The sequence below is a fragment of the Harmonia axyridis genome, chromosome 2 (genome assembly GCF_914767665.1).
Source record: "Harmonia axyridis chromosome 2, icHarAxyr1.1, whole genome shotgun sequence".
NCBI lineage: Eukaryota > Metazoa > Arthropoda > Insecta > Coleoptera > Coccinellidae > Harmonia > Harmonia axyridis.
This window is the reverse complement of record NC_059502.1, coordinates 9,333,924-9,348,191: the sequence shown is the minus strand read 5'-3', so window position 1 is coordinate 9,348,191 and position 14,268 is coordinate 9,333,924. Positions and strand designations below refer to the sequence as shown.

Genomic DNA, 14,268 nt, shown 5'->3' with positions numbered 1-14,268 from the left:
TAACAACTTCATTGTTGTCATTTCAGAGCATAGAAGAAAGAAATATATTCAGATTCATTCTTTGCGTGCATCGAAAACCGAATGCCTATAAACTCTAAATATCGAAGACCCTTACGCTGGTGGTCTCATCGGAGATCCATGGAATGGCCAGACTATTCGTTCTATTGTCGTCACAGCATACTGCGGTTGACGTGGTGGACCTCACCGGAACAAGACGATTCGGTTTACGGTATTCTTTTGGTTTGTTATTTGCAATGATAAAATTTTCCCATCGCTTGAAAAAAAATTTCAGCAAAGTTTGGTTAGAATTTCTATAATTGTTTAATTAATTCCACTGATGAAGTTTTCTCATCGCTCGAGAAAAAAATTTCAGAAAAGTTTGGTTAGAATTTCAATAATTGTTGAGTTAATTTCACCAAAAAAATTTCAGAAAATCTTGGTTAGAATTTCAATAATTGTTGAATTAATCTCACTGATAAAGTTTTCCGATCGCTCGAGAAAAAATTTCAGCAAAATTTGGTTAGAATTTCAATAAATATTGAATGAATTTCAATAATTGTTGAATGAATTTCAATAATTATTGGATTAATTTCCCTGATAAGTTGAATGAAATGAAACGATAAGGAAAAGGAGAATGAGTTGAAGTATAAGTAGGATTATTTCCTCAATAATTTCCAGGGTTTCCAGAAAATATTTCAATTCTGATTTAACTCAATAATGCTTCAATTTCTCACGTTCAAATTTGATGTTATACCTATGACAAGAAGACATATTATTCAATCTTCGAAAAGCGTACGACAATAATTAATTACTTATCTTATTTTCTCTGATGATAAAACTAAATTTCAATAATTTCGACTTGTATTCTAAATTCAATATTAGATCGAATGGGCTAACTTGACCCATTAACCAAGTCAAACGGTCCCTGAAAATAATAGGTATTTAGGTATTTTCTCACTCAAATTATTAATTCTTAGCTTGCGAGATCAAATTATCGTGTTTTCGATTTCAAGACCACAGTGAGGAGACACCATTTGTTGAAATTTCGAGTTGAATTTGAAAGAATTAACTATTTATTACAGTTTACTATTCAGATACAGATTTTGCCTTCTTAGCTCAAAAACCAGTGAAGAATAATGAAATTCCTACAAAATTCATTCATGGTACAATCCCCATCCGAAAATTTCACAAATTCGGAATGGGATCATCTGTACCCAAAACTCAACAGCCATACCAAATTTAATGAAAATTAGATTATAAAATCCTATAGGATGTAACCGACAGACATACACGAGACCGAAGTTGTTCAGATTTGACTAAAATTAATTTCGCGAATGAAAAGTGATCTCAAATCTATCTTCAGTAGACTCTGAGCGAATTCGAAATTATCTGATTTGGAAGCGTAGCAAAGGTGTTTAGGGTCAGTATCTGTATGGGTGACCAACTAAAAATTTTCAAGGATGCTGTCGAGTGAACTCATGGAGCTCTTCTCGATTTTTGCACTTGAATTTAAAAAAGAATTGTTTCCTATTTTTTTCATAACGATTTCATTTTATATTAACTTTGAACCCTTCTGCATTGAAATGCCATGATTTAAAAAATATTTGCTCTATATGAGCTATCTATCAAAAGAATGAGATGCAAGATCCCAGCATGTTTCCTGAAGCATAACATACTTACCTGACAACTTATCTCACTTCTTTCTCACCAGCAATTAACGAACAGAATAAATAAAACCAAGTCAATTAATAATGAACGATTTATTTTATTGCAACACACGTCTGAGTCAAAATGAACAATGCTGAACGGAAAAATACAGAAAAATTACAATGTTCCAGCTTGTTGATATGTCGGTTAACAGAAAAAATTACATAGATTTGAAACGTGTGATCAGACTTGCCATGTGTGAAATTTTATACAATCAACGCTATGATCATCCATTAATTCAATTGTCGCATGCTTATACCGAATCAATATACTCTTCTAATTTACAAACAAATAAATAATATTTCTATAACTCAAAAAACTTTACATTATTATCCGAAATTTAGTGTCCATTCTTTTGGATAATCGACTTCTATACAGAACACCCGGACGATGACAACTTGTGCTTCAACACCGACGCTCAAGAGGTCTCTGTACCAACTTCCGGTTCGTATAAGCTCACAACTCATACATCAGCTTATTAATACATATTTATATAATAACAAATATCTGTTTACAATAATAGACTAAATACATACATATAGATACAATATTTCGAAGTGTTGTCCATTCTCTGTACACGAAGAAACCAAACGTCCTGACGCGTCGAAAGGATAATAAGGAACCGAAGGATATATATCACATTAACTGTACACCACAGCACACTACAGGTATTAGAGGCTTCAAGTATTATTGTCCGCATTGGTCAGGATATAAGAGGTAGATCAGGGCCACGTGAAGGCCGACACTTTCGAGGATCAAGCTTTGTTCAACGCCATCGGCTTGTGCGGCGTCTCAGACCCGGAGGATATTGAGGAGGTGGGGGACATCCTCGAACTGGTGGTGAGTCCCAGGGGTACGCTACTGGACGCGCTAGAAGACGTAGCGGCCGCTAGGTTAGCTTTGGTCAACACTGAACTGAGAGAAGAAGGTATGGTACCGCTGGAATTGGCAGCCGCTATACTCCTGGAGTAGTTTTCCAAGATCGAGACTTCTGCAGGACTTCCAGCGGCGTTTGAGAGGTGTTGGGCTGCTGATGGACCATACAGACTTCTGTAGAACTCGTGGGGTCTGGCGTATGGACTTGTGTGGAGACCTGGAGGTGGTAATCTGCCAGCCATGGGTGGCATCAATCTGCTGGTGGAGTAGATGTTGGAGGCTGTGGATGTGGGTGAGCTGTCCCCTTCTTTACTAGCCATGTCGGCCAAAGACCATATCCTGGGTTTTGTGACAGATACGGATATTTGTGGAGGTGAAGATGTTCGTGGTGGTAAAAACGCTGGGTGGTGAGGCCTATCGTAGCATTCTGGGCTGTCTGGTTCACTGTCTGGCCTTGATTCGCTCCATTCGCTTGCTGTGTCTGGTGCCAAACGAGAATGGGGAGGCCTGTCTCCATCTTCGCTCGAAGCTGTACCAGAATCTTTGGAATCTGCAACAAATTGGAATATTAGTACACTTGTACAAAAGAAAAGTTAATTGAGTTAACTTACCAAGAAGGTCTTTTCCGTCTGTACTCTTATGGTCATCGTCTTCGTTGTTATTATCTTCATCTTCTACCCTATTCCTGGGCTCCCACGTCATCTTATTCTCTTTCTTCAGTCTTCTCCGTGCGTTCGCAAACCACGTTGATACTTGGGTGAGGGTCATTTTGGTGATGATGGCCAGCATGATCTTCTCGCCTTTGGTGGGATAAGGGTTCTTTTTGTGTTCATTCAGCCACGCTTTTAGGGTGCTCGTTGTTTCTCTTGTTGCGTTTTTTCTTCGGGCACCGTTCAGGTCCATGCCGTATCTGGAAGGAAAGGAGTTGTTAGTATATTGAAGTGTAGAGTAATGTCAAGAAGATATACACTGGAGGAAATGATGTGATTCTGTTTTTCGGAAATTGATTTTGGGCGAGTTCTATATTTGGTGAGAGGAGGCAAAAAAAATATCAACGTTCTCTTTGCGATCTTCTCCTGAGTCAGCGTTAACCTTTATAGCGAGTGTTCAAAATTGGAAATAATGAGGCGATAGGACGCATTCTCAAAGCCCATTCATCCAAACGTCGAAAAAAATAGCAACGTTCCCTTAATGAACGACGTCTGCGTAACTATCAATGGCAGAATTCTTCAAGGCGATAAATCCTCGGCTTTTTCAAACTCCTTCAGAATGAAGTCCTCAAATACCCCCAGTTCAACGTTGTAATTACTGTTTAATTATGCTCGGCAACATTTTACTCGTTTCAGGGACCTCTGGAATCTTTTGAAGTCTCGTCTATCAGTCACCGCATTTGTTAAAGTGACGTACTGGCGTTGGACAGTCTCCAACGTTTCCAACGGCTGTTATTCGAGAGATATGATACACTCGAGCGACTACGAAGACTACGTGTGTTGGAGGAAAGCGAAGGTGACATGTATGATGAAGTACCGTGAGATGTTTGAAATTTCGGCGAACTACAAAGAGAACGTGAATCATTACGTTCAGCGAGGCGTGTAAGGTCCGTTTGAGTTATACGGTGTGATCTGAAGTCGATACGATTCTGGAGTGGAGTATTTCGCACGCTGTTTGAGAACAAGAAATGAATACTTTTATAAATGTTGCTTTGTATAGAATAATTATTCTGTAATAATATATTGAGTATCGAGAACGGTAAGGACATTTTACAGATCGAAGACAATAGTTTGGAGGAGGAGCGCAGCGAATTTTTATCGCCATGCATTCAAAGAAAGAGTATTTAAAAAGTTATCGTCATTCAAAGAAAACTTTACATGCAAAATCTAGTGGAAAATATCAGAAAGATTAAAACAAGTTTCATACTTTGTATGTTTATATTACCAGTAACATTAAGCATTAAGGTTTAACGGCTTGGCTTGATTTTCAAGCTACTTGGCTTGAGCTTGACTTGATTTCAAGTCAAGATTAAGTCGAGTAGTAGTTCTTCAATCTCAATCATTTATTTATCAAGTACTTGAATCATATCATACTACTTGATTTTTGTCAGTTTTATTGTGTAGTGCCTGTTACTTCAATAAAAAAAATGATGAAATGAGAAAGAACCTTGCAAAAAACACTTTTGTTTATTAAACTTCTTGTATAAAAGAACCGAAAATATTAATAAAATCATTTTATAAATCATAACAAAATGAAAAACAATACCGTTTCTGTAGAGTCTTCTGCTTTTGAAATAGGTTTCAACCTTAGATGAAGCTGGCAAAAACTCTTGATTTCATGTAAGCCTTTCTTTTAGCTTCATTTGCATTTGCATTTCGCAAAACACCACTCGCTACCCAACAAAAACATCAATTCCTCGTCAAATCCAAATAAGGATCTCCTTCGACACCTATTCTTTCTCCACCAAAATCCATACGTATTCGCAGCACGTGGTCGGAATGACCACAAATCGCAAGAACCCCGAGTTAAAGACGCCACCGATTACCCGATCGTTCTTCTTCTTCCCTCCCGTGGCCGCATGTTGAATGTCTATTAGCCGTGAATCATGGACCACGACCAGCATGCAGATTTAGTGTTATTGCGTCAGTGATTGATTTGGCTTAGACGCCGTACGACTCGGAGATCGCAGCGAGCCTGGATGCCGTAAATTTCTGATAACCTGAATCGGGTTTTAATCCGCTAAAGGCCGGTACGGACGCGAAGGTTTGCAGGATTGGCGACCAGAAATTCTGCGCGTTTATTTAATAATTTGCGATGGTTTTTCAACATACGCGTTTTGGCCACTACTGAACAGGGATTCACGAATTGGCTTGATTTTCAAGCTACTTAATTTTTAGCAGTTTCATTGTGTATTTTCACATCAATAAGAGAATGATGAAATGAGAAGGAACCTTGCAAAAAACGCTTTTGTTTATCAAACTCATTTTATAAAAGAACCATAAACATCAATTTTTTTCAAATAAAACCATAAATTAAATCGCTATAAATCATAACAAAATAAAAAATAATAAAAAATTAAGTTTCTTAATATTGAGGAACCTTCAGGCTTTGATTGATTTCATAATTTTCCACCCAGGATCTAAGATACATGTAGCATCTTATAAATTTGTCGCCTAACCTATTGCAGGTTTTTGTAACTGTAAGAGCAGCTCTGGAAAATTGTCTTTCAACAGGAGCTGAAGATGCTGACGTTGATAAAAAATCCTTGGTTATATTGGCCAAGTTTGGAAAGATATTTCTGAAACTACCAGAATCTACCAATAGATTTCATATAAATGTGAGAAAACTACTAATAAAGTCACACTGGCGAATGCTTCAGTCTTTCGGCGCTCGAGGATTCCCCTTATTCAGTCTAAACGCGCACGAGATTGCAGAAATATATGCCCTGCGACAAGTGCATATCAAGCTCAAGTAATATCAAGTAGCTTGATATCAAGTCAAGCAATAAATTTCAAGTCAAGCTCGAGTATGTAATTTTTCACGAGCTTGATTTTCAAGTTAAGTAGTTTGTTAAAATGTCAAGCTACTTGGCTTGATGAATCCCTAATCGTGGCAGAAATTGCTGAGCGATCGCTTTGGGGAACCACTGCTGAGTGCTTCAAGAGCAAATAAAGATTGGTTGTTGTGGAAGGCGAGTATCTTTCAGCAGACGTCGGTGTAAAGAGATTTCAGGCGAAGTCTGGTCGTGGGACCTCGCCTTTAGCGGCAATCGCGACTTAATCGCCTAATGCTCCTTCGAACGCTCTGGCTTCGAGTAGTTCTGCCATTTTATGTTGGTTTGTTGGACAAGAAGATCGAGACTACCGAGACGAGAAATGGACGTGTCGTTCTTGGAGATAATCGTCTGGTCATGTACACCTTTTATTAATTGAAAATGCGGAGTGATAGCTCGCTGCTCCGAGCTGAGTTATTTTCTCGCTGAGTTCGTGGTCCAGGGAGATGCTGCCGATTGTAAAGGATGTTGCTGGAAGAGCCGGTTCATCGTAAATGAAGATGAATTAGAATGGGTGGGATTGAATAGAAGTATTGAGGTGAAATTTGTTAGCTACAAAGATGAATTTTTACGTAACTAATTGACAAGATATATCGGCAGAATTTGCCTACCAATTTTTGAGATATCCATCTTTTCAAAGAATACATTTTTGAAATCTCATAAGGCAATGAATTCTAACTTTAGCTCTCGTGGCCCTATTCTAATCGATATTTTTTGGGAAAACAATCTTTCAGATGTTACAAATAACATATCTCGAAGTTTGAATTTCTTTCGATAATCTTTCAATTTTTTCCTCGTTTCAATTTTTCCATGCTAAAGCCATGGTAATCTTCAACCAAAGTTACTTGACAAACGTATAGAAAAACTAGTATATGTTTTCTTTTGGCCTTAAGCTGTACCTACGTGTCGGAAAATACCATGGAAAATTGAAAATGACTGAAACGAGATAAGCTTCCAATCGCCTTGAAAATAGCTGAGCTTGTACATCTGATAGATTTCCGTGGTAAGGTGTTTAGGAAAAAGTATAACAGATGTTATTTGAATTTCGAAATCCGACATAGATACCTGATATTCCTAATATGATATGGCTGTTGCTTAAAGGTATTGAAGAAAATATTTCTTCGTGTCGACGTTTCGAACTTTATTGACTGCATCTTCAGAGCTCATCGAACAAATTTCAATAAAGAAAATAAATATTTCAGATATAGGTACAACATTTTCTCATACAAACAATCTGTAGGCAACCTTTTTATCTATCAAAAAGTCAGTCACAATGGAAGCCAAAAACACTGGCCCAACTGCCACCAGTCCAAAGCGAAACCTGAAAACGTCACCGACAAAACAGAACGTCGAAAAAACCAGTTTTCCACCGGAAAAACAACATGTGCCATTTTGAGCCTCCGTTGTTTTTACACCGTGTTCATTCAACGGTTATCACCGTTGCCATGGGGATCGTTGAAAGGGAAGCGCCATGCGGATCTTCCGCTCAGGAGTGCCAATAGCGCCGCGACCTTGCGCGCGACGCCCGACGTCACGGCCTGGCCGGAGCGTCGCAATCGACGACGCCAGAGGCCACTCCGTCGAAGGCATTATTGGGCTGTTCAATGGTTTCGAAAATATTCAAATATTATGCATAGGCGTTCCTCCGTTTTTTCCGAAATTCAAAGCTTTATTGTAAAAAACTGGTTATACATTTATGATTCGAAATGTTGTCAATGGCTGGCCACTACTTTCTCCATCATTCGAGCAGCGTACGAATCCCGCGTTGAAAAAACTTGTCATATTTGAACCTACCACGAATCGATCCAAATTTTCACTTCTTCATAAGACCGGAAGTGCTGGTCAGCCAGGCCGTGTGCCATTGATCGAAACAAATGATAGTCCGAGGGAGCAATGTCTGGAGAATAGGGCGGGTGTGGAGGGACTTCCCATTTCAACTTTTCCAAATATGTCTTGACGCAACATGGGGTCGAGCATTGTCATGCTGTGAAATCACTTTATCTTGTCTCTCGTTGTATTGCGGCCGTTTGTCTCTCAATTCTCGGCTCAAACGCATCAATTGCGTTCGATAACTATCACCTGTGATAGTTTCAGTCGGTTTCAACAATAGAATATATAGATACGAAAGTGGATTTTTAGGATGAAATATAATAAAAAGTGATTTTCGCCGAACGAAATAAGCTAATTTTTCGTGAACGACATTCAAACGTTATGATTAGGAGAGTCTTCAAAAAAAAATTGAAATTTCCGGTGAAGAAATGACGAACTTATGTCAAAGTAAACGTCAACAATTAAGGTTATATCGATATATTTTGACGTTTGCGGAAAAAACATTTCCAATCTATGACCATAGAATCCCGGTCATGTTGAAGACATCGACGTATCATCCTGTTGTGTTTTCCATCACGTAGACCACAGAGAACTAGGAACCATCGATTATGATGACCCTTTCCAAGTCGGAAATAACAACGGACGAAGTAGTTGCGATGCGAACTGGCAAGCAGACAACGTTTGTAATTGGTAATTCTTCCGTTTACGTGCCTCGTACAGGGGGCATCGCACCACGTAGCCGGCCACAGAGCACGTGGAACACCGAAAACGACGTGTTCCAAATTGTGATTGATCAGCTGTATATACCAGGTCTACTTGACCGATCCAGGAAATGACAAATGCTCACTTCCGAAGTGACAGATTGCATATTGATGTTCGACTAACTATTGTCGGCGGATTTGAAACATGGAAGGAAGAATTAGATGTTGGGTTTGTTGTACGGTTCTTTCTCCTTTTGGGGAATCGAGGTAGGCGAAAATATCGTTAGATTTTCGAGGTTGAGGTTACTCTTTTTCTAGAGATTGGACAAAAATAATGTGCGGTGTTGTGAGAATGATCGTTTGAAGTTAGGAATATTACAATTGTTTCAACTTTCGTCAGAAGGAAGTGCTTTACTAGTCCTTTTCAAAATTTTAACAAAATTAGAGTTTTGTCTCTTTTGAAATGATTTGTTCACTATTATTATACATATACAGGGTGGCCATTTGAAAACGAAACAGACGAGATTACAGACGAAATAAAGTTTTTCGATAGAAATGCTCGGACAGGTCGATTTCTGTTTCGAGGGGGACAACTTAAGATGTAGGTTACGGACGCATAGCGCTTCAACCCTTGCTGCTACAACCCCCAACCCAATTTTTGAATAGGGAAGATGGGGTGAGTGATACCTCAATTTAAAGGTATTTTTATACTGATTTCAGCACAGTAATTGTTTTTTCATTTTATGCATTAGTTCTCGAAATAATCATGCGTTAGTTAGTTAGGAAGGAAGCCACAGTTATGGTTGTTTTGAAGCTCAAAATGTCGATTTTTCACAAAACACTACAAGTGCCATGAAAACACTACTTCATTTTCAAATACTTAGTTAAGAATATTTCGAGAACTAACGCATAAAATGAAAAAACAATCACTGTGCTGAAATCAGTATAAAAATACCTTTCAAATGAGGTATCACTCACCCCATCTTCCCTATTCAAAATTTGGGGGTGAGGGTTGTAGTAGCAAGGGTTGAAGCGCTATGCGTCCGTAACCTACATCTTAAGTTGTCCCCCTCGAAACAGAAATCGACCTGTCCGAGCATTTCTATCGAAAAACTTTATTTCGTCTGTTATCTCGTCTGTTTCGTTTTCAAATGGCCACCCTGTATATTATATACATAAGTGCTTTGTAGGAATACCATATTATCGACCAAATACATCGAATTTGCATTTTTGTAGGTTATGTATATAATGTACCAAATATACTCTTACGCATGTTTCTGAAGGCCATCTGCAGAAAAAAACACTATATATTGTTGAAAGAACTACACTTGTCCTAAAAAAAAGTATTTTATTTTCCAACTCTACCATTTCACCGCACTTAACGCAAATCAATAAAAAACATTATAAAGCCAAGCCCTGAAACATCAGGGGAGGGAGTGAAGGCACCCCCTTAATTTATCGGATTCCGATTGGGACGTCAGATTGTTTTCAGTCCGAATTTAAATCCGAAGGGGGGCGATGATACTTACAAAACGGATACGTATTCAAATGAAAACGAAAGGCAGTTCCAGGGAATGACAGCCACATAGCGACAGATGGACTGCGCTCTCTAGGGATGGCCAAAATCGAGAAGGGTAGTTTGAGAGCCGATGGATTTCGAGCCTGACAAAGAGGATATAATATTTTTTGTATGTGAAACGGTTAGTCTGTCACTCAGAGTAATAAACATAGATGGAGGGAGCAAATGTCATTTTCGTTCAAATTTTGTCCCCAGCATGAACTATCAAATTTGACATGAGGCGCGCAGACATGAAAATAATTCAGTGATACGATATTTTACTCAATTCGAAGGTTTCTCCACAAAGAACGCACTTCCTATGTCCCATAGTGAATCAACGTCTCATAACAAATCAAAATATATTCAGATGAATACCTAAATATATCAGAAATTCAGAAAACAAACTTTAAGCGCGCCAAACGACGTGAAACAACCGATGAAAGTAGGAGAGCAAAAGTTGGCTTGGATTTCAGCCGGTAGATACAGAAAATAATAAATATTCTCCTCATTATTTATTATTTAAGCTCTGTGCGAAATTTATTATTTTTCAACCAGAGCAAATAAAACAAGAATTTCGAAAAAAAAAACAATATTTCCTTGACCACAGAAAACACAGAGTCGAGCTTCATCCGAAATGTACAGCTTATCAGTTAATCAGAATCAGTACCACAGAAAATTGAGGAAGAATATATCGAAAAAAGAATACCCAATAATTCTGTAATAAAATATTTGATCGGGATGTCATTTGGCGTTCAGAATGACAATTTCAAAGTTCGTGCAAATATTCATGTTGATAATGTCATCAGAAATGACATTGAAAATTATGGCTCTATTGATCTACTAATATACTATTTTTCTCTTTATTGTATGTGAAATCAGACTTCAAAATTGATGAAACCGACATTTGCTGAAATACGAATTTCAATTACCCCGAGTAGAATTAGTGAGTATATCGTAGAATAAAACGCCATCTGTTGGACACAATCCGACATTGCTACAAAATCTTGCCTTAATTTGCATTTATGTCGCAAATGATTGGCAACATTCAAATTCCTTCGAATATAGCGTGCAAACGTCGAATTTAATCCGCCTTAACAAGCTTTCCTCATATCAAAATCAATCCGGCGCGTCTCCTTATAAGGAATCTCGACTTGAGTCGCGTCGCCGCCTGAAGAATATCGCCCCTGGTCATCCCTGTTTTTCGAATCGAGTCATTCCGGCTGAAATGCGCGGTCTCGGATCGCACCTGGCGGGCCTTTAAGGGGCCCTCGTTAACTGACGGGCCCTATCGGCGCTCAGATCTGCCTATCGGCCCATCGGCAAACTCCTTAATACTTATACTTTAGGTGTCACTGTTAATAAGTCAAGCGCTTCGCTTCGCGATCGCCGATACAGAGCCCGCTACAATTTGGATTTATGGCGGCGCAAATTTGTAAGGCGCAGGCGCGTAGCGGTATCCTGATGATCTTGAGCGATATTATCGGGGATATCGCTTACTGTATAATTTAACAGTGCGATGGGTGTGTTTGAATTTATGAGCGTAATTGAATATTCTAACAAATCTTTCTGATATTGATCTGTTTCAGCTCTTACTATTATGATTAAACTAAGTTTTTTAGTTTCTATTCTATTCTAGGGATTCGTCAAGCCAAGTAGCTTGACATTTTAACCAACTACTTGACTTGAAAATCGCGCTCGTGGAGAATTACATACTCGATCTTGACTTGACTTGATGTTAGAGTTTCAGCTCTTACTATTATGATTAAACTAAGGTTTTTAGTTTCTATTCTATTCTAGGGATTCATCAAGCCAAGTAGCTTGACATTTTAACCAACTACTTGACTTGAAAATCAAGCTCGTGGAAAATTATATACTCGAGCCTGACTTGACTTGATTTTAGATATTTATTGCTTCACTTGATATCAAGCTCCTTGATATAACTTGTGCTTGATATGCACGCGCTGCACGGCATATAATTCTGCAATCTCGTGCGCGCTTAGACTAAGTATTAGGATTCTTTGAGCGCCGAGAGACTGAAGCAATCTACTTGGCTTGAGCATCTTATCAAGCTACTAAATTTTTTCAGCAGTCTCATTGTGTATTGTCACATCAATAAGAAAATGATGAAATGTGAAGGAACTTTGCAAAAACACTTTTTTTTATTGAACTCATTTTATGAAAGAACCGTGAATATCAATTTTTTTTTAAATAAAATAAAATTAATTAAATCGCTATAAATCATAACAGAATAAAAAATAATAAAAAAATAAAGTTTCTTAATATTGAGAAACCTCCAGAATTTGTTTGATTTCATAATTTTCCATCCAGAACCTAAGACACATGAGGCATCTTATAGATTTGTCACACAACCTAGTGAGAGTTTATGGAACTGTAAGAGCAGCTCTGGAAAATTGTCTTTCAACAGAAGCTGAAGATGCTGGCGTTGATAAAAATTCCTGGGCCATTTTGGTCAAGTTTGGAAAGATATTTCTGAAACTACCAAAATCTACCAATAGATTTCATAGAAATGTAGGAAAACTACTAATAAAGTCACACTGGCGAATGCTTCAGTCTTTCACCCCTCGAGGATTCCACATATTTAGTCTAAGCGCGCACGAGATTGCAGAAATATATGCAGTGCAACGCGTGCATATCAAGCTCAAGTAATATCAAGTAGCTTGATATCAAGTCAAGCAATAAATATCACAAGAATGAATGAAGATAAAGTGAAAAGAACAACAAACAGAAGGAACACAGTAAAAACCAAAATTGAAAAATATTTTGAAGAAATGCAAGAGTCTTTGAACTGTAGATCATTCGAGGAATTGAATGAGTGTTGAAATCAACAGAAACAATGGCTTTCTTAACAAGGTAGTGCCTTTAGAAACTGATCATGATGAAGAACCAGACACGGGTAAACAAGTTGAGCATGTGCCATTCTTAGACAACGCTCTGTACCACGAAATGTCGAAGACACGATCGAAGACTAACTAGGTCTCGCCAAGAATCCCAGCCATAGATCGGACAAGGTGAAATAAATGAGGTATGCTGAATATTTCAGCTAGTTCTTGTACGAGAATTAAAGATGTTCTGATGAAATGATACAGCAATCTGCGCTCAACTATAAGCTTGCGACACTAGCGTTCAAAAGCAAGGTGTTCAAGAATGAATGAATACCAAATGAATATAAAAACAAAGTAAAAACCAAGATTGAAGACTATTTTGAAGAAATGCAAGAGACCCTGAACTGAAGATCATTCGAGGAATTGAATGAGTGTTGAAATTAACAGAAACAATGGCTTTCCTAACAAGGTAATGCCTTTAGAAACTGGCCATGATGAACAACCAGACACGGCTAAACAAGTTGAGCATGTGCTACTCCTAGACAACTCTCCGTACCACGAAATATCGAAGACACGATCGAAGAGTAACTAGGTCCCGCCAAGAATCCCAGCCATAGATCAAACAAGGTGAAAGAAATGAGGTATGCTGAATATTTCAGCTAGTTGTCGTGCGAGAATTCCATTAAACAGAATATTTCGAACTGGTGGATGACGATATTTGTATTTTTGTAGACCTTCAGGCAGCAGGTGCGTGAGCTAAAACATTCGGAGAATATGTGGACACAGGCGCGAATATTTATGGAAATGTCGCCACTTTCTATAATATAATTTTTCTTATTGCTCTCTACATGCGATTTTTCACAGAACCGAATGGAAATCCTCGTCTCGAACGCGAGAGATATATTTTATTCCCTCTCCAGACACGAATATCGGGAATATTCTTATCGATATGAATTTTATCATCTATCTTGAGACTGGCGGAATATGGGAATCTTTTTCAGACTTTCGTATTGCAGCACGATACAAGAGAGGGTAGAGGTTTTGTTTTATTTTCTGGTTGAACTACTTTGATTTGCGACTCGATATCTTAAAAGTATCATACGACATTGTTTAAGCTGATTGTTGATTCACCCTTTTAATAGGATTCATCCACTCATTTTGACACTATTTAGTAAATGTTGTAGCGTGCTACATTTCAAATTTTATATA

At 38.1% G+C, this 14,268-nt stretch overlaps 1 protein-coding gene across 2 annotated transcripts in view; it reads right to left on the bottom strand.

Annotated features, from left to right (window-relative positions):
- Nucleotides 1–1,745: 1,745 nt before the first annotated feature.
- The window catches only part of LOC123674086 (homeobox protein caupolican), a 50,448-nt gene continuing 37,925 nt past the window's right edge, over nucleotides 1,746–14,268 (bottom strand). For both annotated transcript variants that reach the window (XM_045608952.1, XM_045608953.1), the window contains exons 4-5: nucleotides 3,195–3,493; nucleotides 1,746–3,133 (exon numbers count right to left, since the gene is read on the bottom strand). In XM_045608952.1, the coding sequence (XP_045464908.1) occupies nucleotides 2,463–3,133; nucleotides 3,195–3,493 (970 nt within the window). In that variant the 3' untranslated portion in view covers nucleotides 1,746–2,462. The remainder of the gene's footprint in view (nucleotides 3,134–3,194; nucleotides 3,494–14,268) is intronic.